The sequence below is a fragment of the Aptenodytes patagonicus genome, unplaced genomic scaffold (genome assembly GCF_965638725.1).
Source record: "Aptenodytes patagonicus unplaced genomic scaffold, bAptPat1.pri.cur scaffold_116, whole genome shotgun sequence".
In the NCBI taxonomy this organism is placed as follows: Eukaryota; Metazoa; Chordata; class Aves; order Sphenisciformes; family Spheniscidae; genus Aptenodytes; species Aptenodytes patagonicus.
The window spans coordinates 41,740-67,501 of NW_027472060.1; the positions used below are offsets into that span (position 1 = coordinate 41,740).

The 25,762-nt window shown below is 41.9% G+C and overlaps 1 protein-coding gene across 1 annotated transcript in view; it reads left to right on the forward strand.

Moving 5' to 3' along the window:
- Window positions 1–23,262, forward strand: part of LOC143173542 (protein ELYS-like) — a 45,424-nt gene extending 22,162 nt beyond the window's left edge. Inside the window, exons 3-25 of the mRNA XM_076363787.1 lie at window positions 624–877; window positions 3,025–3,205; window positions 3,981–4,188; window positions 5,434–5,550; window positions 6,540–6,624; window positions 9,999–10,149; window positions 11,172–11,304; window positions 11,392–11,573; window positions 12,045–12,106; window positions 13,043–13,171; window positions 15,238–15,328; window positions 15,415–15,504; window positions 15,668–15,808; window positions 16,593–16,697; window positions 17,470–17,563; window positions 18,760–18,883; window positions 19,017–19,073; window positions 20,250–20,396; window positions 21,161–21,348; window positions 21,521–21,665; window positions 21,760–21,891; window positions 22,873–23,020; window positions 23,108–23,262. Coding sequence (XP_076219902.1) covers window positions 624–877; window positions 3,025–3,205; window positions 3,981–4,188; window positions 5,434–5,550; window positions 6,540–6,624; window positions 9,999–10,149; window positions 11,172–11,304; window positions 11,392–11,573; window positions 12,045–12,106; window positions 13,043–13,171; window positions 15,238–15,328; window positions 15,415–15,504; window positions 15,668–15,808; window positions 16,593–16,697; window positions 17,470–17,563; window positions 18,760–18,883; window positions 19,017–19,073; window positions 20,250–20,396; window positions 21,161–21,348; window positions 21,521–21,665; window positions 21,760–21,891; window positions 22,873–23,020; window positions 23,108–23,262 — 3,119 coding nt within the window. The remainder of the gene's footprint in view (window positions 1–623; window positions 878–3,024; window positions 3,206–3,980; window positions 4,189–5,433; window positions 5,551–6,539; window positions 6,625–9,998; window positions 10,150–11,171; window positions 11,305–11,391; window positions 11,574–12,044; window positions 12,107–13,042; window positions 13,172–15,237; window positions 15,329–15,414; window positions 15,505–15,667; window positions 15,809–16,592; window positions 16,698–17,469; window positions 17,564–18,759; window positions 18,884–19,016; window positions 19,074–20,249; window positions 20,397–21,160; window positions 21,349–21,520; window positions 21,666–21,759; window positions 21,892–22,872; window positions 23,021–23,107) is intronic.
- The last annotated feature ends 2,500 nt before the right edge of the window (window positions 23,263–25,762 follow it).

Consider the following 25,762-nt stretch of genomic DNA (forward strand, 5'->3'; position numbering starts at 1 on the left):
GTCTCTCTGCCTGACTGTAAGGGCAGTGATCGAGTTAATACTTCCTTTGAGTTTGAAGTAGGTCAGTGGAACAAAATGTGTTAATTTCTTTCTGTAATCAGCACGTGTAAGAGTTTAAATTTACTAACACGGTGCCCATTTTAAGATAATTTCCTGTTGAAGTCCAAATCCCTGCCCAAAGTCGGCATGTGTCAAGTAAAATTAATACACTAGAAATGAATTGGCTTAGATTGGTTATATCTGAAGTATGCTTTGAAATATGCTTGTATTCCCGTAGGGATTGAGAGGATTTCCAGCAAAAACAAGCCGAAAACGGTATAAGAGTATAAGAGTATAACGGTATAAGAGTAGAGATCAAGGTATTGTAATCTTTATCCCAAACCACCACAGTTCTTCAGTGCAGGAATGACAAGTAGAGATGCAAAGTAATAAGGTTGTTAATTTTAAGATGTATTGCTTGAGGATTTCAATGGGTGATTTTAAATAATGGACCAGAATTAGGTAAGTCGGTCTTCCTCTGTTAGGTACTTTTATTGAAGGGAAGGGGCGGTGACTGTGATTTTTTCAGTTGTTTCCATCTTCTGTTGGAAATTTGCTTTAGTCAGCTTTCTTTTCTCTTACAGGGAGAAATGGCCTAGCATGGCTGGCGCGTGGTCCTCAACTCGAGGTAGTGAACTCTGTGACAGGAGAGCGGCGCTCTGCATATCGTTTCAGTGGAGTAAATGAACAGCCTCCCACTGTTCGTGTGGTAAAGGAGTTTTCCTGGCAGAAGAGAACTGGACTGCTGGTTGGGTTGGAAGAAGCAGAGGGAAGTGTTCTCTGTCTGTACGACCTTGGAATATCAAGAGTGGCTAAAGCAGTTGTTCTTCCAGGAAGGGTACGTCCTTTTTAATTGGAGAAACGAAGCCTTTATGTTGTTAGGCGCTGCATAATCCTGTTTCGGGAAAAGCTTTGGAGCGTCTCTTTGTAGGAGGTATTTTTTCTATGTTGCACTAACATACTGCCACTTCAGAGGATCCAGTCAAGAGAGCCTTGATGTAAAATCTCGGCCTTAACGGCACCATTGTCTTTTGAGCTTACTGATCGTAAAAGAAGTTTTCTGGTTTTGTGGTAGAGCACGTAGTTACCTAATTCTCCACTTCCACAAAAAGGCATTGAAAGATACCTTTTTTGGGCCAGAGTGAAAAGAAGAAGACCCCACTCTTTAAAGAGCCTGTAACATACTTTTCCTAAACGGTTAATTTCTGTCGGAAATACCGTCTTTCTTTAAAATATCTCAAACCTCCGTAGCTGAGCTGTGCGTGACTTAGACACATTCCCATGAATCTCAGGCTAGCAAGCAGGTGACTTGAGAGCAGAACACATTTTTCTGTTGAGTTCGGGTAGGAAAAAAGAGCCTTTAGAGAGTTATCCGACAGACTGTTGAAAGATCGACTTTCAGTCTGCAGTCCTTGAATCTCTGCTTATTGACGATTGTGTTTGTGTAGGTGGGATACACTGGTGTGACGTTACTAATTTTTTCTGTCTTCTATAACCCGTAAACTCCAATGATGTAATGTCCCCTAGTCTCATTATCTTCATGTAAACAAGAACCAGCGTAAGTTAATAGAACATCAAGATTCACTCCATCTTTATCCTCTCAGCATCGGCAACAAATAAATACTTACTTATTACTCAGCTTTCCCTAACGTGATTTGGTTTGACTTGCTAGCATACAGGTGGAGTTTTGTTTGTTTGTAATGCTACAGTGCGGTTACCAGTAGTAAGCATTTGTACGGTGGTAATTTCTGAAGATAGGAGCCGGGTTGGTGCTCCTCTGTGTTAGTTTGCCTATCATCTGGGTAAATCTGGGCGTTTCAGACGGAGAGGCAAGCTGTGTGCTGACATAAGCCTATAATCAGTAAGTAAATTGTGGCTGTGAAAAATGACATAGCTTTGTTAGGTTTTCTTTCTTAAATCTAAGTAAGCTGGGAATAGGAAAAGGAAAGGTTAAGAAGGATCACGTCACATATTGGATCTGTGTCTGCAGCAGTGATTTGGAATAGAACGTGGTTATAACTATCACTTGTGTTGGGGAGTTTGTCTACACCACAAAAAGATGGTTCAGGAGAAAATATGAAGAAGCCTTGGGGGTGTGGGGGGGAAGTTGGCTGTTGTGTGGTAAAGGTTATGAATTTTGGAATAAAGCCAAAGCTTACCTGAATTTCTGCTCTTCTGCCCTGAATGCTCTTGATTCCAAGCACGTTTGGTCTGTTGCTTTCATTTTGCTTCCTATCTTTTTCCTATTAGATTAGTTAGATCAGCATAGACAGGACACAGGTTGTTTTAGGCTGGCTTTTTAAATTTTTGTTCACATTCATAAAAGTGCTGGTGCGCATTTAAAACCTTTTTTACTTTCTCTGGTGGTTATTTTTCTTCTAAATGAGGACGAGTGTAAATTTCACTAGGGCAGCGTGTCCCTTCAACACTTTCTGAAAATGTTTCGTCCCCGTGGAAGGGGTGTGTCTACCGTGCGACTTGGCCGCTGTCCCGCCTGACTTACCGCCACCACGAATCCTAATACCTGTTTGGCAAAGAAGGCATAGACTGCATCACAGTGCTGGTGGGCTGTGAGCAGTGGGAGAACTAGATGTAGTTTTGTCTTTCTTAAACTTAAGTCCCTTAAATATGGTAAAGTTTCTGGCATATAACTGGTTTTCGAAGTTTCTTAGAGCTAATTGTTTCTAGGTAGGAAATGGAAATTGGTAAGCTGTAATAATAGAATGCACCACTGAAGTTGAAGTTAGTTCAGTTAAATAACTGTAGGAAATCTAGTAAATGGAAGGCAGTAACAGATTTTTGTGCAGGGCTTCCCTCCCGCCCCCGCCCCCGCCTCGATACAATTGGGAACAATGCTTTGTTTTTATGTCTTATGATCCTGTATGTACTTTCTTGTTTCCGATGTGCTAATTCTGGCTCCACTCTTGAGTGATTTCTCTTTGGCTTGTCAAGCAGCTTAAACAGTAACTTGTAGTTTTCCTGTAGGTAACTGCTATAGAACCCATAACTAATCACGGAGGACCCAGTGTGAGCACTCAGCACCTACATCAGAGTCTGCGATGGCTCTTTGGAGTGGCAGCAGTGGCTACAGATGTTGGTCACCTACTTCTGGTTGACCTTTGTTTGGATGATTTAGCTTGCAGTCAGAATGAAACAGAAGCATCGGGTAAGCTTGCAGTTTTTCAACTTGAATTTAGAAGTAAGAAAACTTGTGCCTTGTAAATAAACAATATGCCCCCCACCTTGAAGATACGAGTGTGCAGACATTTATGACCCCTGATTGCAGGTGGCGGTTTGACACCTTACAGTCCTGAACTGACTAAAAATGGGAGTGGCTTAATACTCCTTCTAATGCTGGAAATGCCCCCCTGCCACCAAGATCCCTGTGTCACTCTGATTCTTGCCAGTGAGGTGTGGGAATTTTACCGTCTGAGTCCGTGCAGCTGCCTGATAGGAAGTTGTGTCAGAGGTGCCCTATTTCTTGGGAATGTTCTTCTGCTTCTGTTAATTGGCTCGGGGCAAATTTTAGTCTTGTTTTTTGAAATAAATCCGACTTACCAAAAGTCATGCATTCGGGTGAATGAGATCTCTAATTTGTGTATTCAGCTTGCATACGCTGTTTTGGCCATTACAACAGTGGCTTCAGGAGCTGATGCCACTTCAGAGAGCTTCGTCATGAGGCCCAAAGTCCTGACTTACAGAGTCCAAGAAGAATTTGCCTGTGAAGGTTACACTTTTACCTGGTTTTGAAAGACGAGTGAGAATACCTGTCCAGTCGGAGAGTTCTTATGGTCTTTGAATACATACAAAATGGAGATAGGAAAAAAAGTGCTGCATAAGTGGGTATTCTGCCTGGGACGGTAGAATTAGATTATGTCACGTTTAAAATGCAACCTAAATGGCATAACACGTTCATTTATTGCGTGGTTTTGTGTGTGTAGGCCTAGAAGTTGTCACCAGAATTCCTGCTGAAGTTCCACAAAGAAGAGAAACGGTGACCAGAGAAGGGAGACATCTCTGTTTTCAATTACAAAATCCTTCAGGAACAGCGATATCAACCCTGTGCTACATAAGCAGAAGCAATCAGCTCGTTGTGGGTTTTTCGGACGGCTACCTGTCACTATGGGATATGAAAACTTTGGAGAGGGAGTAAGTAGGCCTTTACACTTGGCCATGCCTGGAGGTGCCGGCGTCTCAATTTTTTGCCTAAGGAAGCATGTTAATGTCAAGAGAACTTTTTCAGGGACTGGAATTTTGAGTATAATCTTGGAATGTTTAGAAATCCTCTTGTGGAACAACTATTAAGTCACACATGGATTAAGTGGACCGCCTTCTCCCCAGTGGACTAGGACTGTTTTCCTTAGTGTGCCTGTGGATTGAGGAATTGTGGAAAGCATGCTGCTTTGGGTTGTGTCAAGCAGCGAGGATGTGACAGAGCTGATTTGTATGAGACCGTTTGTTCTACCCGTGGTATTCAGTGAAAGCAGGCAATGTGTGTATTTCGATGAAACCGGTTTTAAAAACTATTTTTCAGGACCAGTTCCTGCAATTAGGGCATACATTGGAAGGCTTAAGTATGTCAATAACGTGATTTTGGTGACAATATTCTCTAAAGTGTCCAGGATGAAACTAGTGAGACATGAAAAATCAATAGCTGATGTGTGCCGGAAAATATATTCTTTCCTACGTTTCAGGCAACGATGCATGTGAATGAAAGTTTGCTTGGGACACTTGGAGATGAGCACAAGGGACATGTGAATTTATAAGCAGCAGAAAAACTAAGAGACGATTTTAAATCTGCCAAAGAGCAATCTCACTTGAAATATTTGACCAAATTGAGATAGGGATTCACTTGAGCAAATCTGCAGTGACTCTCCAGAAACTATTGGATGCATAAAGAGAGAGAGTGGAGCAGTAATTAGGTGGCAAGAATAGATTGTGAAGGTACAAATAAGGTTCAGAAGTCTGGAAGAAAAATGCTTTACATAGTCCAAGTAAAGCAACGAGAAACTACTTCTGTTTGGCGCTGGTTTAACTTTGTGCACAGAAGATATGCTGCATTTTAAGTTCGATATTGGAGTAGGCTACAACAGTTTGGACAATCTTTTGCCTGGCAGCTGAAGTGATCGTTTATGTTTCTCCTCCTCCTCCTCCGGCAGAGGAGGGCATAAGCCCAGGTTATTGCATTTGACGGTCAGTAATTTCCTCACCTCTTGACTGTTGCGTAAGAAGTAGTCGCTTCCTTGACTCACTTGTTTGAGATGCAAGTATGACCTTCTGTACTTTGAGGATAAGCATGTAAGGTGCTCTTTTCTCAGAAGATGCTTCTACCCGTCTACAAACAGTTAGGGCCAGTAGGCTCACCTTTTTTCTTTTTCTTTTTTAAACCCGTAGGCACCACTCTCAGCTTGAAGGAGGACGGGTTCCTGTCTATGCTGTTACTTTTCAAGAGCCTGAGAATGATCCTCGCAATTGTTGCTACTTGTGGGCTGTCCAGTCTACGCAAGAAAGGTGAATAAAAACTTCGTATAAGCCACTGAATTCTTCTTTTTTATATATACTTGTTCCCATACAGTTAATACATGTGTATTTGTTTTGTTTATTTAGCTGTGCAGGAGATTCTCTCGGGTACGGAAGGTGTTAAGCCTACGATGCCGTTTTTTACAGGATTTAACAGACGTGAAGAGGGACCTCCTAGTTCCTACCTTCTGACAGAAGGCAAAGCAACAGTGGCTGTAGTTTTGTGCTTGCCTTCTTAAATGACTTCTTGTTTCTTGATGACTGCTTCACGATTTGTTTGCTGTTCGTACCATGGTATTAAAATACCATTAAAAGTAGTTGAGGCTGCAGATCTAGACACACTAGACGTGCCAATGTGACAGCCTGCCAACCTGCCCCTAAAGGAGGGAGGTGAGGGTATTGCCGATTACCTTGTGCCAACTTTAGCAGTCTTTGGAGCCTTCATGAGCCAGTTCAGCTCACGTGGCAGAGCACGATCGCTGTTCAGCAGAAAAGTCAATGGTTTCCTGCTGGGCTAATGAATCACATGAGCGTGTGGAAGGGTGCAGCGTATGCAAGAGAGGGACTGGGACTTTGGTGGTAAGGGAAGGGGAGAAAGATCTCCCTCCTTCAGCATCAGCAAGCTATTTCATCAGCTCAGCTGTTCACAGCGTGGCAATCTTTTTAGGTTTGACCTTAAAGCAGCTTTGATCGAGAACTCTTCACTGTGCAGAGCTCTTTCCAACAAGGTTTAGTCCATACAACATCTAAAAGCTTTCAAACTGTATGGTTAGCATTTGCCCCTGAAGCTGTTAGTGTCAAAATTTCCTCCTCTATGTTTTAGCGTCCAAATGTGACTGACTGCCATGTTTTGGGAAGTGCTGTTTTTCTTTTCAGCAAGGGCATGCTATTAGGAAAACTTCAGTCTCGATCTAATAAAATGGTAATGAGGACTATAAAGCAGCTTTGTAATCAAATGTCATAATTTATACCTTTTTCAGTGAAGGTGATGTTGTGAGTTTACATCTGTTGCAGTTAGCATTTGGTGACAGAAAACGCTTGGCATCAGGACAAGTCATGTACGAGGTAAGACGTGCATGTGTGTGGAAGGATGAAACTAGTACTAAATTTTCTCGAAGTGAGTATCAGTTAAGCTGGCAGGGGTAATATTTACCATCAAAATTCACAGATGAATGAAAAGGAAGTAATCTCTTGCTGAGTCTTCTTGGGCATGGCCTTTGTCCATAGGTTTTGAAAACAAGTCGTACAATTTCATACTGCAGTGTTGAGTGTTCCAACTGGATTCACCTGCAAAGAGCCCAACTGAATTCAATTCCTGAAGAGGAAGCAGCTTTTACAAATAAAATTATTCTTCATTTAAACACCAAATTAATGGCACGTAGGAAGAGAAGACGGGGCTATCCTCTTTTAAAGTTACTTGTAGCTACAGCCTTAGCAGCGGCAAAGACCGTACCTTGTACTGTGTGCTTCTTTGGAAAAAACCCCATTGGTCTATAGCCGTTTCTCTCGTGGCTGCTTTGTTCTGTCTCAACACTTTAATGTTAAAGTGTGGGACCTTTTACTATGCAGCAATTCTTGGTCATCTTATTTTCCTGAGTAAGACGTGACGAGTGTCAGCTTCCACCTCAGAAGGCTGAAATGTTTAAAAGCAGCTTCTAAACATGCGTCTCCTAGAAATTCCCGTTGCCACTCTTTTAAAAAAGCACACAAAGTGATTAAATACTGTTGTTGTTGTTGTTGTGTTTGTGACCTGAGAAAGCTGTGGTGTAGTTAATGTGAGGCTTTTAACCCTCTACAGACTATGCAACCAGTAATGCATTCACAGGCTTCTAAGAGGTGTCAGGCACCAGTCTCTGGATTTGAGCTATTTCACTCCCCTGCTGTTTCTGCTTCCCTGTGATGAGTGTTGTGGAAGACTGAAACAGGAACCAATCTTACGAGGTAGTTGAAGAGAGAACTAAACAGCTGGACCCTCTGGGGCAAAAAGACGGGCTCTTCAGCTCGCTTCCGGATGAGCCACTTACACATGTAGCTTCATACCAAGACCTGATAACAGCTACTGCCAAAAACCCCCAAAACTAACTCCCAGCCCCCCCAAACCCCCAAAAGGTGCATTAGGACAGGATCTGTGCTCCACAGCGGACACTTTTGGTCTCAGAATACTTGCTTGTAGTCACAGATTGCTCAGTACTACGTGGCTGTCTGCCTGCATGACTGGCTGAGTCAAGTTTCTTGTCTGTCTTCCGTGGCAGAAAATTTAAGAGGTGTTCCCAATTGCCAGGCCAAGTCTGAGTAAACAAGGAGGACTACTGTTGACCCTCGTTCATTGAATAGAGTTCATGGGAGCTTGAAAGACTTTTCTACTACAGCAGTGCTTTACTTTCCAGGAATCAGTCTTGAGGCTATGAAGCAGCGCATCTTTGACTTTGTGTCGTGGTAAAAGGTCACAAACAGGACTTTTGGAACATGTGGCACTGTCTTTTTGTAAATGAGCCTCAAACTTCTGTCTCCATTGCCTTCAAGGCTGGTTTAAGTCTGTGCTCAAGAAATCAACCTAAGGGTGTGTTTAAGTTGTGCTTTCAAAGATCTTTTTTATACCACCTCGGCAGCTGCTAAATCTCGTGCATCCAGTCATGGTCACGGAGCACATCTTTACCTTTGTCCTACACAATGCTTGCGGATGGACAGAGTGTACAGCCCCTACTTTCGTATCAGAGTCTGACCGGTGCACCTCATTTGCGAAGTGTCTTCGTATTTTACTGGTCAATAAAGTCGTTACTGAACATCTTCCATACAGTGGGGTTCCTTAACTGAGATTTGCTTGCCCCAGCGTGGAAAATGTGAACTATACTGGTTTGCTTTAGAAGCTGTCTTAGGCAGGACTTGTTTGATATTATTTCCCCCTTCCCCTCCGCCCCAACTCTGGGGGGGGCTGGCTCCCCCCCAACATTTCTATGTGAATAAAAGTTGAAATTTCTAGCAGTGAAAATTCACCTCTAACAGGTTTATGGAGTTTTAGTACTTCATCTGATGAAGCGGTCTTTCGAATGGTGGACTTGTTCAGGACAACTTTTATTAAAATTGGCTTTAGTGATTATTCCTTCTACAATAAAAATGAGGTTCTTTGCTTGGGCTTCATGCTAGTTTTTCAAAGAGGCGGTTTAGATTTTTCTTATCTACTCTGCACGTCTCTGTTATGTCCAAAGGTACTTGATAAAATAGAATGAACTGTGCATGCTTCAGAGCAAAATTTAGCATTTTTCTTTTTAGTCATGTCAGAATTTCTTTTTTTTTTTTTAAAGCCAGTCTCGGTATTTATAGGTAGCATTTCCTAGAACGGTTGAGAGAAAGCTTGTCTCTTCTCAGATTAGGTGAATTGGAGGTATCACATCAAATCATATGAGAATGCGTTGTGTCGTGCCAGTTCATTTTAGAGCTCTGAAAGTTTGGGAAACTTGGGTCGAATGCGGTACGATGGATTTTTGGTTGGTTTTTGTTTGGTGGTGTTTTTTTGTTGGTTTTTGTTTTTTGTTTGGTGGTTTGCTTGTTGGGTTTTTTTAATTGTAGAGCTGCTATTTGTCCACAATGCACAAAATTCATGTGTTGCATTGTAGACAGTTTGAATGTATGCTGTATTTGGAAAGACAGTATTTCAGTTAATGCTTACTTAGAAAATGGTGGTATTGGAGGTTCAACACAACCCTGCTGGAGTTTCTATATATCTCAAAGTAGTTTGCTGACTCAGTAGTAATTTGTGATCCTAAACGCGTTGCCCATGTGCATCCCACGTCCCCTCTGTGTTCTGCTTTTGCTGTTGGCTGTGCTTGGTGGAGGAGCTGAGGGATATTTCACCCATTAGTCTCTGGCAAGATTAGAGGAGGAGCTGGTAAGAGCTTACGTGGTTTGAAAGAAGATCGTTAACCAGGAAGAAGTTCTCATAGCTACTAGAGAGAGATGCATTTTCGCTCTAGTGGTGTGCCTACGGATAATAATACCTCTCGACAGAGCTTTAGCTGCTGTAATGCCATGACTTCTCTAACTTCATCAGTTCTGTAATCAAGACACGGAGCAAAGAGCTTTGCGTGCTTATGTGTTACGCTATTTCAGATATCTCTTTGTAGACATATGTTTAGGTTTGTAAAGGAACCTTGATGTTGCAAGGAATTCTGCAAAACATGTTTAGAACTGAATAACGTTAGGGAAATGCTAGATTTTGAAAATGTGCAAAGCCTTTACAGCCAAACTTGCCCGTTACGATTTGACACTTAGTTCTCTTGCACGTCAGATGTCGTTTCTATTGGCCATCAGAAATAAGCTCATGGGAAATACACGCTGTACTGTGCATATTCTACTAGAGGTATACGTTCTTTCATGTTTCGGTATAACGTATGTTTTTAGCCCCAAATGACCTTTTCTCTCTCCTTTTATTTTTTCTGCAGGGTTTGGAATACTGTGATGAAAGGTACAGTTTAGATCTCACGGGTGGAGTCTTTCCCTTGAGAGGGCAGACCAGCAATGCCAAATTACTCAGCTGCCAGACTGTAGAAAAATTTCGCAACCACGTTGACAGAGAGGATAGCGTTAATGAAGGTTTGTTCTGATGTCCGTGTTTGGCTATTCTAAAAGAAACGGTTTTAGAATCCAAGCAATGGAGAAAAGGAGGCTGAGGGGAGACCTTGTCGCTCTCTACAACTACCCGAAAGGAGGTTGTGGCGAGGTGGGTGTCAGTCCCTTCTCCCAGGTAACAAGCAATAGGACGAGAGGAAATGGCCTCAAGTTGCGCCAGGGGAGGTTTAGATTGGACATGAGGAAAAAATTCTTCACTGAAAGAGTGGTTAAACATTGGAACAGGCTGCCCAGGGAAGTGGTGGAGTCACCACCCCTGGAGGTATTTAAAAGACGTGGAGACGTGGCGCTTAGGGACATGGTTTAGTGGTGGACTTGGCAGCGTTAGGTTTACGGTTGGGCTTGATGATCTTAAGGGTCTTTTCCAACCTGAATCGTTGTATAGTTCTATGATCTGCCTGTCCAGTTTGTCCTCTCTAAACCTAATAGGTTCCTGCACCTATTAGGAGTACACGAGTTCTTAAAGCAGCAGCTTTCCTTGTCCATATACACAGTTAAAACTCTTACGACGTCTTTCCTTACCTTGCAATAAGTCAACATACATCTCTGGGTTTACAAATTCAGTTATGCTCTGACCATATCTTTGAGCCTGCTGCAGCGAGAACTTTCATAGCCTTTTGTTTTGACTGCGTTATTCACCTTCCCTCTCTGGCCTTAACGTATGTCTGATGTTGGAAGGAAGACACTTGCATGATCATTCTAGGCTATTTCTGTTTATTGTCTTTGATTTAGTCCTGAAGTGGCAACTTCCACCTCTTCTGTGATGCCATCCTCTATCAACCGTGTGTCAAAATCTAATAAAAACGCCTTTGGATTTTCTCCACTTGTGTCATGTTTCTGAGGAGAGTGCCTTCTAAAAACTTGTGAAAAGTGCTGTGTTTCATGAGTGATGGAACAGAATTAAGTCAAAACAGATAGCGGTGTTTTAAAACTATCAGGTGTATCGTCTTTTCTACAAATAAGAAACCATGTCTTGTCTTTTACAGTAGTGTCTCCTGAGACCAGCGTATCAATCTTCAGTTGGCAAGTGAATACACATGGTCAGGGAAGACCATCTACTTATTTGGGTGTATTTGACATTAATCGCTGGTACCATGCTCAAATGCCAGATTCGCTAAGGTAGATTTTTGTTAAGTTGTTTTCAATATCCCTACAAACAATTCGTTTGAAAGTGGGCGTTCAGCTTATGCGCTTGTTTTCTTTAAGGCCAGAAGAATTCCTTCACGATTGCCCCTATTTCGCATTGTGGTCGCTGGATACTGTGGTAAGCGTGACTTCTCCAAACCTCATTTTGGATATTCTGGTACGTGAGCGGAGTCTAAGCCGGGGAGTTCCTCCTTCTTATCCACCACCTGAGCAGTTTTTTCATCCAAGCACCTATAATTTTGGTAGGTATTTCACCGCTTTTAATAGCGATAAGCTTAAACGGAGGTCAAATGCCATTTATTGGTTCTCTTGTTCGTTGTTTGTCACTCAAAACCCAAACCAAGCCAAAACACCCCAACCCCCCACAAACCCAACTCTGATTACGTTGTACTAAGAAAGCATTTAGTGTTGTGAAACATATCTGACAGTCTGCTGCGTTTTGGGTTTGGGTGCTTTTGTAACGTAGCCTGTGAAGTGGCGATGGTTATAAAATGAAACGACTTTGAACTGAAGCTGAAAGCACAGCACCTCGGCAGCGCTAGAGAGAAAATTCCTACACGCAGTAATTTTTTTTAACAAGTTTGTAAGTGATGTGATGAAGAAAATGGGTACTCAGTTATATCTTTCCCGATACGGCTATTTCGAAAATGTGAACTGGTCATAACATAACTGTGAGAGTACGGAGTGCTGTCAAACGTTCGTTGTTTCTGCAGATGGTACGTGCTTGCTGAACTCCGGAGTCGTTCGCATGACTTGCACCGGCTTCCAGAAGGAGGTGATCTTTTACTGTGTCTTTATTGAGACTGTCAAGAGATGTACCTCTTCTAAGTTTTCTGTGGCACTGCTTTCGGTGTCAGAGACCGTTTTACGCTCATCCTGCCCATCCGCACGCATAATTGCAATCGTATCCTGCCAGTTTTATGCAAACGGTCATGTTTCAGGTCCACTCTCGGGACTGTAAAACTACCATTGTCTCCTGTTGAAGCACGATCAGGGATTGAATGTCTAGAAAGGAGTAGAACGTTGCTGTAGGGCAAGAACAAAAATGTTGTGGAAGTCGGGGAAAGCTGTTACTGCTTTATTACCCATCAGTCGAACTGCCTGCATAGTCCTGAGTTTTAGGGTTTTGACCCCTGATTAACTTGAAAAAGGAGGACAGAGTGGAGAAAATGAGAAATTACTTAACTGTTTAAGAAGAAATGAATTTGTTTTTTCTCCCAAACTTGGCCAAATTGTAACTTCCGAGCCACTGCACGGATTGTAACAAATAATTTTGAAGTAAGTTTCAGCTCGCCAAATATTTCCAACATAAACCAGCTTCTGCACAAAGAAGCACAGAAAGGGTCTTCCAAAGTGTGATTTGAAGTTGTGTGTTAGTTCTAGCTTGTAGAGAATGTATTTTGCGTCAGTGTTCAGGGAAAGAGAAAGGCCTGTGTCGTGACAGAGCAGCTCGAAAATACTTAAGCATTGCAAGGGCTGCTATTGTGTTTTACAGGATTTGGTTTAGAAACTGTAACTGTTAGTTTGGCTGCCGTCTTTAAGACTCTCCCTAGTAACGCTTGCTCAGATTGCCAACCTAAAGCACATTATTGATGCAAGCTTTCTGACAGTTTAAGTGAACGTTTGTATTAGTTCTCTTAGTGGTTATCCAGAACCTTAGCGACTGCCTAATAATGCTGTCTTAACCTGTAGTTTTTGATTGATGTTTCAGACCTTGAATTTTTTAAAGAAATCTGGTCCTTCGATAAGCGAAGCCATTCATGACAGCTACAATAGGTGTCTTGTAGCTGGCTTGCTGTCTCCAAGACTAGTTGATGCCCAGCCATCCAGTTTGAGCCAGGTGAGTGCGTATCAGGGAATCAAGGGGGAAATACATCCCTCTTGTCTGACGGGGCTGTAGAGGCTACAGGACATGATGATCTGATTTTCCTCTTATTTGCAAGCTGCACTGAAATGCAGGGCTTGACTTTAGTTAGCAGAAGTAGTAGTAGTCTTCGATCCAAACTACTGAGGTTGACTGGGAACAGTCTTTAGAGACCCCTCTCTTCATTCTGTGCCCCAGATACGCACAAGGACGCGTGCAGTCAGTGCTGGTCATGCGCAGCAGAAAGCACCCTTCCCTCAGAACAACCTTCATCCCCGTCAGCTTCTCAAAGCACGAGGTTCAGTGCAGTAGCTGACGAAGGGGGTGTCTCGCTCGGATGCGAGCTATTGCAGACATCAGCTTGCTGCACGATACGTGACCATTTGCTTCCAAGGAAGTGGGCTGTGGTAAACAATTACTGTGGTCAGCTCTACCTGAGACTTTCATCACCGCTTCCGCTCATTTTCCCTTCATCAGTAGGCGCTTCTGCATCCTCTCAAAGCAGATCTTCACCTCTGTAGCCTTTGCCTTGTGCTACAGTAGCCCAATTTACTCCTCTTAGAGTGCCCTCTTGTTGCTGCAACACCTTAATCGCCTTTATCTCATGACACCCACTACCTTCTACCTGCTTTATCCCACCATAGTGACTTCACCCGCCTCTTTCGTAGGTTTCCCATTTGCAGTGCACCAACCTCTCTCTCTCATGCAAAGAGTTTCGTGAGAGATGGAGCGTCTTCACCCAGGCAGGATCTAAGCTAAGGGATCAGCTAGCTAGTCATCCCACAGTGGAGCGGTTAGTGGGGAGGGGAGAGCAGTCTTCCCACTGCCCTCATCTTCCTGTCTACTGGATTCTTCACCGGATTTGTGGAAGCGTGTTAGGGCAAGTAACGCTTCTGCACAGTGCGGTAGCTAAAGTAAATTTCTTGGCAAGTTGGCCTAGCCCATAGACTGTTTATTTTGCAAGCCTGATGTAGACTCTTGCATTCAGATTAGATGTTCTGGCGTCAACTCCAGTTTGGAAATAACTTGGGAAATCAAGAAGTTTTTCTAATAACCTTTGCTGAACTGGGACTATCTCGTTCAGAGACTTGTTAGGCATTTGAGCAGGGATTTCGTTTGCATGTCAGTAAGACAAATTTCAGGGTTCGGGTCAAGAAGCTTGCTTTGGAGTTTTGTTTGCCACCGTAAGTAGCATTTGGTGTGTTTCCTTGTCTGCAACCACTTTTCAGACAAAGGTGGAACTATCACATGTGTATTCCAATGTGTAGAAATGGCTTTGACTGGAATGATTTTACCTAGAAGGGAAAGATAGTTTTGAATGTGTTTAAAAAAACCAAACAAGCAAACAAGCAAGCAAGTAAAATTTTATGAAGGATCGTTTCACCTGAAAGAAGTATCAGAACACCAGCTGAAATAAGCTGCTACTTAACATCGCATGTCTGTGCACACCTGTGCATTATCCTTCTAAAGGATTACCGCTACGCTGTAATACAGTGTTGGAACGGCCTAAAATGTAAACCTATTAGACTTTAAATGTCTCACTTCTTTCCTGTCATTTTAGAAAACTGTAACTTAACGTTTTGGGCGTCAGAACTGCTTGACGCCTTCATAGTCTAGAAAGCTGCTTGCCCTTAGCTTCACTGTTTCCACGCAAAGAGTGTATTTGGTCTGTCCCCTTCATGCATTCCTGATGGCAAGCTTCACGCACAAAACGCGTAGTGGGTCTAGCAGAGGATGTTACCGACAACAGTTAGTTGGAACTCAGTAAACTGAGACTACAATGCAGAGGCATGCAAATAAAGGTTAGAATCAGCCTTCAGTAAGTTGAACTGGCAGAGGAAAAGTTTAATGTGTTCCTCAGACCAAGCAGCAGTCCAGCCCGTGGCTAGAATTAAGAAAAAGAATGTGGAATTAGTTGCATGTGTACTCACTGCCTTTGTGACGTCTGAATGAGTATACGGTTAGAAGCAAACACGTCCTGTTGATGGTTCAGGTATTGACAGCATGTGAGATGCTCATTTTAGTTTGTCTGTTACGTTTAGGAGGAGCAGTTAGAAGCGGTATTGTCAGCTGCTGTCCAGGCAGGTTCTTTAGAACTTCTGACTGGATGCATTAAGCATTGGACATCTGAAGGTAATGCTTCTTATGTTGTTTTGATGTTACGTATTTTTTGGTTTGAAATTGTTGATTCAGTTCTTTTTTGTTCTCTTTTTTTAAAGAGCAGCCAAGTTCTGCTGCTAATTTACGGTTTGTTCTTGAGTGGACGTGGAACAAAGTGATCTATACAAAAGACGAACTGGACCAAACATGTGAGTCCTAGTGTAGTCATTCTGCAAACATAAAACCATTCTTTCTAACTGAGCTTGTTCAGTAATCTGCTGGTATAGGATATTGCACGCGGTTCTTTAAGTGTACTTTGAAACTCTGAAATTGCTCTGCCGGCTAACGCTTTAATATTTGTTCTTTAAAAAGGTGTTCCGCTGTTTGATGGCTCTTGCAACTTCATTGACCCACAGACATTACAGTCTCTTCAGCACTGCCAGTTGCTCCTGAGCAACCTTAGCACAGTCTTAAACTGTTTTCTAACGGAAGCACAGGAGCTTACTGAAAAAGGTGTGTAAGAGTATTACTAAGCCTTTGGCACGTTTTATTAAGGTTTGGAATTATGCTTGGGTTGCAGTTGTGGAAGCATGAGCTTTTGTTGTTTTTGATGGTTGGAAGACAGCCAAAGCCAAATTTAGCTGGGAGAAGGGGCTTAAATCTGAGAAGCTGGGAGGACCACTTAACATGCCCTGAGTTCAGGGAAACAGTTTGTTGTGGAGTTCATGCAAGTGGCTAGGGGAGGCTACATTCAGCAAGAAGCGATGTAAGCAACTGGGTCGACATTACAGCAACTGAATGTGCTAATGCCGAAAAGTATTCTCTTTAATTCTTAGCTAGCAATTTGTAATTGCATGCAAGTCTGGTATTGCAAATGACTGAAACGTATGAAGGAAGCAGAAATGAGTAAGTTGTAAGTTACTTGGGTTTCTGTAGCTTTTTATATTATAAACTGTCCTTGGCATGTTGAGAAAAAAGAGGCGTATCCCTTTGCTGTAGTACAAATCTCTGCTACGTGAAAACCAGAGGTCTTGTTCGTGAGTGCATTTATTAGTTCAGGCTTTATTTTTGTTACTCTAACCTTTAGTGAATGTGCTTCTTTGTAGGGGTTGCTTTTTGTTTTGGTGGCGATTGTGTGGGGTTTTTCTTCAAAGGAGGAAGTGACAGAGAGTGAAAACTGCAAAGGCAAAGATTTCTACCGTGTTATTTTTATACTTTCTGTTCAGTATGATGAAGGGAGTTTTGTAAAAATGGGAGGAATTGCATCACAAGAATCATCTTCTATGCCTTTTTTCAGGTTTTGCAGACTTGACAAACAAGCAGGTGGTAACTAGCCTCATTTCTTTGTATGCACAAGTGGTCACCTGGTTCTGTCGATCCAGCCTCCTTCCAGAGGGTTTAGGTAAGCATAAACTGTAACACGTTTGTAACGAGGAGACTCTCCAGGAAGTGATTCCTACGAACACATGCTTAGCCATGCTTTGGTAAATGTTTTGTCCGTAACACGTCGTGTCGGTCCAGCGACAGCGTGTGCTGACGTTCCGTTGGTGAAACGGAGATTTTACAGGTTTTTCAGGCACCTAGTGTAGCGTAATGCAAGCGGTTTCTTTCCGGGATGTGTTTTGGAAATAGCAACAAGCCTCTGTTGCTATTCAAGGAGTTGCTTATGTCCACAGCTTGAAATACTTGGGATTTGAAACAAATAACTGTGGAACAACCAATACTGGAGTGCTTGTTTTTACAGTAAAAGCATTACCTGCATGTTTTGAACTTTGTCTTTATTGCTTGAGGGAAATCTACACCTCGGAAATACTTCTTTCCTTGGATGGATTATAAATTCTGTCGCCAGCCTTAACTGTCTTACAAATGCTCACGTGACACGTTGAAAAAACCATTCCCTCGGAGAACTGTTTTTTCTTATAGTGAACTCCAGCTTACACCACATGTTCTGAATGCGGCGTCAACTGTAAACTTGAAATGGCACTTGAGACAGGAAGGAATTGAGTCTCGTGTCTTACGTCTCCTTTAGCAAAGGCAGAAACAGGACTGGCTGCTTTCAGAGTTGGAGGCTTCTTGATGCTTAGCTTGTACGATCGTCTGTCTTTTTAGTCAAAAATTTTAGATTAAAAATGTGATATTGCTTCTTTAACTTGCTTTTACTTTATTGCCTGTAGATGACGAGACGCGTTTGTCTAGACCTTTCTACAATTATCCTCTGATTCAGAGCTACTATACTGGTCATCGGCAGAAACTTGAGCGTTTATCGAGGTAGGACTTACTGGAAAACTCTAGAACGCTTCCACTGCCAATTCGGAAGTGGAAGTGAATGGCTTTTGTATCGACGGTTGTATTTGCCACGCTTAATGCCTTTGCCGGCAATACTCTTGACTGCGGTGATGCGTGTGTTCTGTTGAACGCAGAGCTTACTCTCCTGTGTTAAAATGTTTACACACACCTCTGCTTAGTACCATTTGCTGGTATCATCAGTTTTTTGTGGCATACTTAACTCATTGGCTAATCTGTATAATTTGTTACTCCTGAAGAAGATCGTGTGATTAGGAGAGGCTCAGTCATCTCCAGCTCAGCAAAGCACGGCGTTCACAGAACAGTTGTTCTGGGCACAGAAGAAAGCGTGTTGTGGAAAAAAATCCTCTCTCTTCTTGACTAGTAATGGATGGTAAAAATTGTATTGGCCTAAATCCCCTACTCACAAGTACCTTTGTGTGATTTAATAAGATAGTCAGAGTTACACGTCGTTGGCACACCTAGCACTCTACTGGCTATTGGCTAGAAGTCGCTTCCTACTGTAAACTCTCTTTCCTGGACTAGCTTGCTGGCATATAGGTGATATGCCTTGGATTAGATGATAATAGATTTTTCTTTGGCAGTTGTACTGAGAGCTAAATAAAGACCTAAACAAGCTTAGGCTATGGCACTGTGAACAAGATGCTGCCAGGTGAGTTAAGGTGGAAGCTGCAGTGGATTAGGTATTGACTTGAAAGTTCCTCTGACTTAGCTTACGTCGCAAGTAACTTACCTACAGGCTCATGTGTTCCTTAGAAGCATACAGCCTCTAGCGTGCTTTTTCTGCTTTTTATCGGCGGGAAAGTAAAGGGTAGCGTCGCAGTCGGCAGAAGACTGTGAAGGGCTTTTGAAGAGCGTAATTCTTAAAAGTTCAGCCATCCGTAATTGTAGTTCTATTTTGAACTCCTTTAATAGCTGAATGTCTCCTAACGGTCGTTGAATCATGGAATCATAGAATAGTTTGGGTTGGAAGGGACCTGTGTCTTCCATCTGACTCAGAAATTTTTTCCATGTGCATTTCGAGTCGTAATCACGCCTTTGTATGTTTGTTCCTTTCTTTGACTGGCTTATTTTTTGTTTTGACTGGAGGAAATTTGTTACACGGAGAGGCTGGAATTAGTGTTTTACTCTGTCCAAACCCTTGCTACCTTTTGTTCCAGAGGAAAATGGGATTCTGACTGCTTGATGATTGATGGAATGGTTTCCCAGTTAGGAGACCAAGTTGAGAAGTTGTGGCGGAGAGATGAAGGAGGAACTGGGAAATATCCACCTGCTACTTTACATGTGAGTGTGGTGTTCACTGAAAACAACAACAACAACAACAACAACAACAACGCCCCCCCCCCCAACCCCACCCAAGAGCCAGTGATTTATGCAAGACAGGGGTTTTTAAAGACCACCTAATTTTTTATTTCAGGCACTGCTGGATCTCTATTTGCTAGAAAACATTGAAGAAAGCTACAAACATGCAATTGTATCCTTTCCAGTTGTTTTTACTACACCTTCAGTATATGCACATAAATGTTCTTAAATGTTTGTCGCCTACGTGTTTAATGACACTTTTGAATTTATGCTTCAAACACAATGCAAGCGAAAACAGTTAGTTTAGAATTAAGTCGTAGGCAGAAGCATTGTTTTATTTCTTTGGACTGCGGATTTTTTACGTTGGTTTTTTTTTAATGTTTTGTTGCAAAGTCTCTTCTGATGTGAGAAAGCAGGTTTACTAAGAAACGTTAAAGATAAAAAGCCTCTGTAGTTTTTCTCAAAGCTTAAACACAGGTTTTAATTTTTTAAAGCACCCGTACCCGTAGCAAATGGCTACTTACTAGCATGATGCGCTAAAACGTGCTGCTTCAGAGCAAAAGGGTTTCTAACGGTGGTTTACCAGGACCTGATTTTTGCCACAATCATCCGTTTTCCAGCAGTGCTTGCTTTTGTTCTCTTAAAAGTGCAGGCACACAGAATAATAAGCAGAGAGAAGAGAAAAGTCACTGGGCAGAAACTTAATTTTTAAGCTGCCGAAACGGACAGAACTGCTTTTGCTGTTTGTTGCCTAACCTGAGAGGGGAGCCTAGAGGGCAAGGGGTTTGCTAGCTGTTGTACCCCAGAGCTGCCTTCTTAGAACGTGTCCCTGAGAACGGATGTCGGAAAGAGAAAATGACACTACCGATGGGTGATCCACATACTGCTTTAAATCCAGTTTTAGTCATTCAGAGCGAAGTTGTATTGTAAGGACGCCATAATTTACATCGTTTTATATCCTCTGGAAAAAACCAACTGTAGCATTTCTTTGCTTTAATAACTACGCATTGGATGTTCAAATGCTTTGAATGTCCGACAGGTAGCTCCACTGACTAAAGAGGGAGCCCGAGTTTATAACTGAAGTATTTACATACCTAAAGTTAACCTTTCTGAATGCCTTACAGAAACCAAAGAGTCTTTCTTTTGGGTTATTTATTCGGAGTGCAGTTCTGTGGTTAGGACCTGACTATCTTCAGGTTATAATAGCTTAAAATGGTAAAACTAACGCATTAGTCTCTTCTGCTTCCTACCGCTTTTATAGTCTTGCTTCATTATGTTTTTCTAAATGCGGTGTGATAAATTTTTGGTCTTAGAAATCTATTAGCCTTAATTCGGTACTTGATATCAGACAATTTACTTGCTGCTGGATATCATGCATTCCTTTCCGAATAAAACGGAAACTTCAGTCGGCTCCTTCCCAACTGCCTTTGCTATCCCTTGGGGTCTTGTTAGGCTTATTCAAGGTTTTTGGCTTCTCGATCACAATGATTATGAAGTACGTAAGTTACCGCTTAGTTAGACATACATTGCAGTACAAAGCTATAATCTAGAAAAGGATTTTAAAATTTGGTGCTTGGCTAATAACAGGTGATAAAACACTAGAAGCTTCTTTGTAATACTGCTACGACATCTTCAGCAATAAATTAAGATTTGAAATGTTGGTTTAATTACTTTGACAGGAATTTGATTAAAAAAGAAGACATCAACTTTAAGAATGCTTGATATTTGAACTTTCAAAGCCATCCGTTTAGGTTGTTTTCAGCAGACCAGTCGAGCGCTTTCTCAAAAACAGTGGTTTAGGTACTTTAAATATTAAAACTATGATCATAGCAGCAGGATTTGAGACAGAAGACCGCAAAAGTGACTGTTCAGCCCAATTCACGTTCTTTTGGATGCTGAAGGTTGCTCTTTGCCTGTCACGATGTTGATGTTATCTGTTTGTCTGGGAGAGTAGCTTATGATTTAGTAATGTGTTTATAAAAAGTGGTGTTTGTATACAGCGACTTGGTTAACCTAGGAAAGTGTGAATTACTCCTTTTAAAGCACTCGCTTTGTTCGGTATGGCTAACTGAATTTTTTTTCCTGCAAATACTTAAGCGTTGTTATTTACATGTCCTGTATCAAGCGTTTCATTAGTTAGTCATCTAAGCGTATTTAACACACATTCACCCTTACTTAAGAAGCTTTTGAATATTTTTGTTGCCTGCGTGTATGTATGTATGTATGTAGCTTAATAAACCCGATCTCTACCTCCCACAGAGTTCACTGGCCCTGCTCTTTCATCCAGCTACAGTCAAAACTGTGTCATGGCAACATCGGAGAATTCTTCAGTCCCTCATGTGCCAAGGAGAGCATAGGCGAGCCCTCAGATACATACAGGTGATGAAGCCATCCACGTCAAGCAGTAGTGAAGTGCGGCTTTTCCTCACTGTGTTGCTGTCCAATAGGTAAAGGAAGATATGCCACCATTTTGGCATTCAAATGTTGTGAAAGGTGGAGAACAAATAATATAAATCACGATTCCCTAAATTCCCTTTCAACTTTGAATGCAATACTTTTGGGGCATCTTTTTGGTTATACTATTACTATTCCTTCACATCTCAAAAAAACTAATTGCAGGTGCGTGGTGGAGGCTTGGGGTCTGTTGCAGCGACATACCACTAGGTCAAATATAGAAGAGCTGCTAAAGCACATGTATGAAATCTGTCAGGAGATGGGACTAATGGAAGACTTACTGAAGCTGCCTTTCACAGACACTGAACAAGTAAGTGTGGACGAGAAGAAAAATCTTAATCGTCCCTTTGAAAAGAGAAGAGGCAGAATCATAATAGATTTTTGAAATGTGTTATTTCTCATAGGAGTGTTTGGAGAAGTTTTTACAGACCAATGCGGGTGTTCAGAATCATGAATTTCTTTTAGTCCACCGCCTGCAGCGTGCCAGCTATATCCCAGCCCTACAGTTGAATCGGTCGATGAAGGTTAATCTTACGGTAAGCGCAGAAGTTCTGCCAAGTGTGCAAGTTTCTGTTAGGTGTTACCAACCGCTTTTGATAGTACTCAATAAAACCCCTGCTTTCTTTTTTGTTCCACTCTTTGAAATACTAGGAATAAGTTCCTACACCTTAAGTCGCAGCTGAACCTAAAAGTTGAACAAACTATTTCACTACTCCAAAGGTACTCTGTGAAGTTGTAAATCAAATGTTACAGGCCATTGTTGACTCCACTTAAAATACTTTGTTTGCATCTGAGCAATAAAAAGATATCTTTTCCCTCAGCCAAGCTTATCATTCAGTTATTCACACGCGGATGTATTCCACAGCTTTCATTTTCCCACTTTCATGGCAGAAATTCTTCTCCAACTTCCGTTTCTCAAAATAGCCAGCCTAAATTTTGTCTTATGTGGACTTCTGTTATGAATCTGTGATGCATTTGCTCTTTTCCGGGACCACAGTTTTCCAGTGAATGAAACTTATCAGGTGGTTTGGGAAGTTTTAGAGCCTGCATTTGAAAGCTTTCATGCAGCCAGAAGGCGTGTGTAGGTAGCTGCTGCTTACTCGTATTAAAATTGGCATCCTTTTGTCCAACGTAATTTGCAGTTGCCCTGTATATTCAGTCATCTCGGACACTGGTGTTTCAGGAAAAACAAGGGAAGGCCTGCTATTTTGTAAGCCATTTGGAAATTGCAGGTGGCAACAAGCACATCAGAATGAGGTTCTGCAGGGTGCCAGAATTGTTTTACCTCCAAGGTGTAGGTTCTGTTGTTATTCTAGTCTTCCTTCCGCTTTGCTAAAAATACCGGGTGAAATTGGCGTGTGCTGATGGGTAGAACTTGCTGCTGCTCTGTGCAGTGGATGGTTTTTCCTGTGTCTGTAGAGGAAATTTAGTCACTAATTAGAAACGGCACAGACAGTTCTGTGCAGTGAACTTCTTGAAAGGAGTTAACGCTTTGCTTTACGCTTTTCATTCCTCAGAATGACCGTGATCCTCGCTTGAGAGAGAGAGCAGTTGCCAGAAATTCTATATTAGACCAATACGGCAAGATCCTTCCTAGAGTTCAAAGGACGCTGGCTGTAGAGAGAGCCAAGCCTTACCATTTGCCTTCATCGGTCTTAAGAGAAGGTAATTTTTAGGGGGGAGAAATGTAATGGACAGCTAACCATCACTTTGGTTACACAAGGCTGATATGCTTTCCCTCTTGCTTTACAGTCGCAAGACCAAAGCCATTATCAACAGTACCACAAGGAGCTAATACAGGAAATGTGCGTGCAAAAGTAACTTTCATCAAGAACGTGTTGTCCACAATTGGAGAAGTATGGGTAGGACATGAGCAGAAGACGAGTCTCTCACAATATGATAGGTAAGCAGCCTTTTAACAAAGCTTAGTGTTGAGCTGCATGTTTGGCGAGAGAGAGAGAGAGAAATCCGTTTGACTTATGACAGTGTTTTGGAGGGAAGGTGCACCTGAATAAAGCCTTGTTTGGCTTTTTTGCGCACGCAGTAGATAACATTTAAGGATCCATACATCGTAAGTAGTATTTGGAGAGAGAGTTTTTCTGCTGTGATAATGTTATTCATGGAAATACACGTGTTTACATTACGGTCAACGTGTTTACAGAATTTAAGATAGCTGAAACCAAAACTGTGATTACCATCAAGCTATTGGTGTACAGATTTTCATAGACTTGGTTGTGTGATCAAATAGTAATCTTTTTCCACTTCCTGCCCAGTTTCTGATTTGCTCCTTCCCTCTTTACTTAAAAACAGGCAGAATTAAAAAGAGCAGCAAAGAGGCTAGTAGTTGTCAGATGATTTTCCTACAGGTGGTATGGTCAAATAAACTTGAATTCTGGTACGTTTGGACTTTAGGGGAATGAAAGTCAGTTACATTTTTCTTTTAATTCTAGTCCTAGAGTTACAGAACCTCCAGGCACAATGCGTCCTCTCCCTGATGCAGAGTTGCCCGATGCATTTGTTGGGACACCAGTTGCAAAATTTTCACAAAAATGTTCCAGGTATAGTAGACCTACAGAATGAGTACTCCACAAAGGTGTTGCTTCTCACATGTGTGTATACGTGTGTTTGTGTGTGTATCCTTTCTGTGTTTGCAAAGCGTTCTGTTTGCATTTAGTTTTGTATCTGTTAAAGACAAGGTCAACTTAGGGACACAACTAAGTGGAGAACTTGAAGTGGTCCCAGCATTGAAACGTAGACAAATGTTCTTCTGCCGTGAGAATTACATCACTAGTGCAACTTAAAATTGGATTACTCTTGCCTCCGAGGCAGCGATTTAGGAAACTAAGTAGGAAACGTGAAGAAATCATGAAAAAAAAGAAAATGCCTGCAACTTGTTCATGGGCCTGATACATCACCCCACCAGTGAGGGTTCCCCTGTATTTCTTGTTCATGGAATGTTTTTGTTCTGCCTCAGATTTCTTGAACGCAGTGTAATTTTTTTTTTTTTTTTTCATTTCTTTATTTATGTTCATATTTTAAATTGTGTGTCTTAACAGATTGCTGGATTTGGTGGTTCACCCGGTTCCTTCATGTTCTGCAGCGCAGTCACCATGCAGAGCTTCTACTTCATTCACGGCATCCAGCCCACTGAAATCAAATACGCATGGTTCCATCTCACAAACGACTTTTGCAAGAGCATCGGAGCTGAATTTACTGGAGACTCCTCTTGTGGTTAAGGTTTGTATTTTTAAGAATCAGTTAAGAACCAACCAAACCAAAAGCCTGTAAACGTCGTTGAAAATGAAACCACCCAAGTAGTTAACACAAGCAGCGTTGGATGCGAATTGTGGAATGTTTTCAGCCTGCGTGTGGTTCTTGTATACAGTGTCCGTTTGGAAGCAGTACGTCGGGAACAGTCTTGACGAGGGCAAGTTTAGTTCTAAGTTAATTGCAGGACGCACGTTGTCCCATAGCTTTGTGAAATACACTTGTGTTTATTGCACGGAACAAAGTCAGTTAAAATTGGACTTTTCAATATGCTTAGGTACGTAAAGATGCGATTTGCAGCTTAACCATCTCCTTGTTTAAGTGCTCAATCCCTCTCTATAGTTTGACTTGCATACCTACAAGCAAGAACGTGTATGCTTCAGTTTCTTCATCCAGTTAAGTGAATGACAACTAAGTGATGTCAGCTAAGTGGCATCAGTCTCTGTCAAATTCCGTGATGGCTTTTTGCAGTAATTTTAGTTACTGATTGTTTGTGTTAAACTGTATTTCCATTCACTGCCATCAAACTCTTATCATGCAAGGAAGTAACGTTGGGCCTATCATCTTCTTGGTGCCGACCTTTTTGCCGTTGCCTACCTGAACAACACAGTTGTGATCTCTCTGAGTCGTAACCTCTTTCTTCTTATCAAATACTGTCCGTATCATTAAGCTAGTTTCATCCTCCTCCTTTTAAACCCTGTCAATACTGTAAAATCTTTCTTGAGCTGAGGTAAGCAGACCTGAACGCTTCTAGGTGAAGATGTGTAGGTGTTTTCACAGCAGCGTCACTTAATTCAGTCTAGTGCGCGGATTGATTAATTAGTGAAAAAATAAGCTATATCGCTGTTGCTTTGCTGATCACCATTTCGCATGGCAGGGTTTCAGTCGCTGTATCTGGGGTAACATTTGAAGTTGTACGCCTTTTAGAAGAGGGGAGTAGAAACTGCAAAATTTCCTGGGGTGGGAGATGACATTGCAGACAACAAGATGCCCTATCCTTGTTTCTTCGGGAAATTAATTTGAAAAATACCATTTGATGCTGGCATTAAAAAAAGCCCCAGAAGCCAAAAGACACATGAAAAGCGTGAGGTTTTCTCATGTAGATTTCCGTACCTTTGGAAAAAGAGCAGTGCGGAGGCT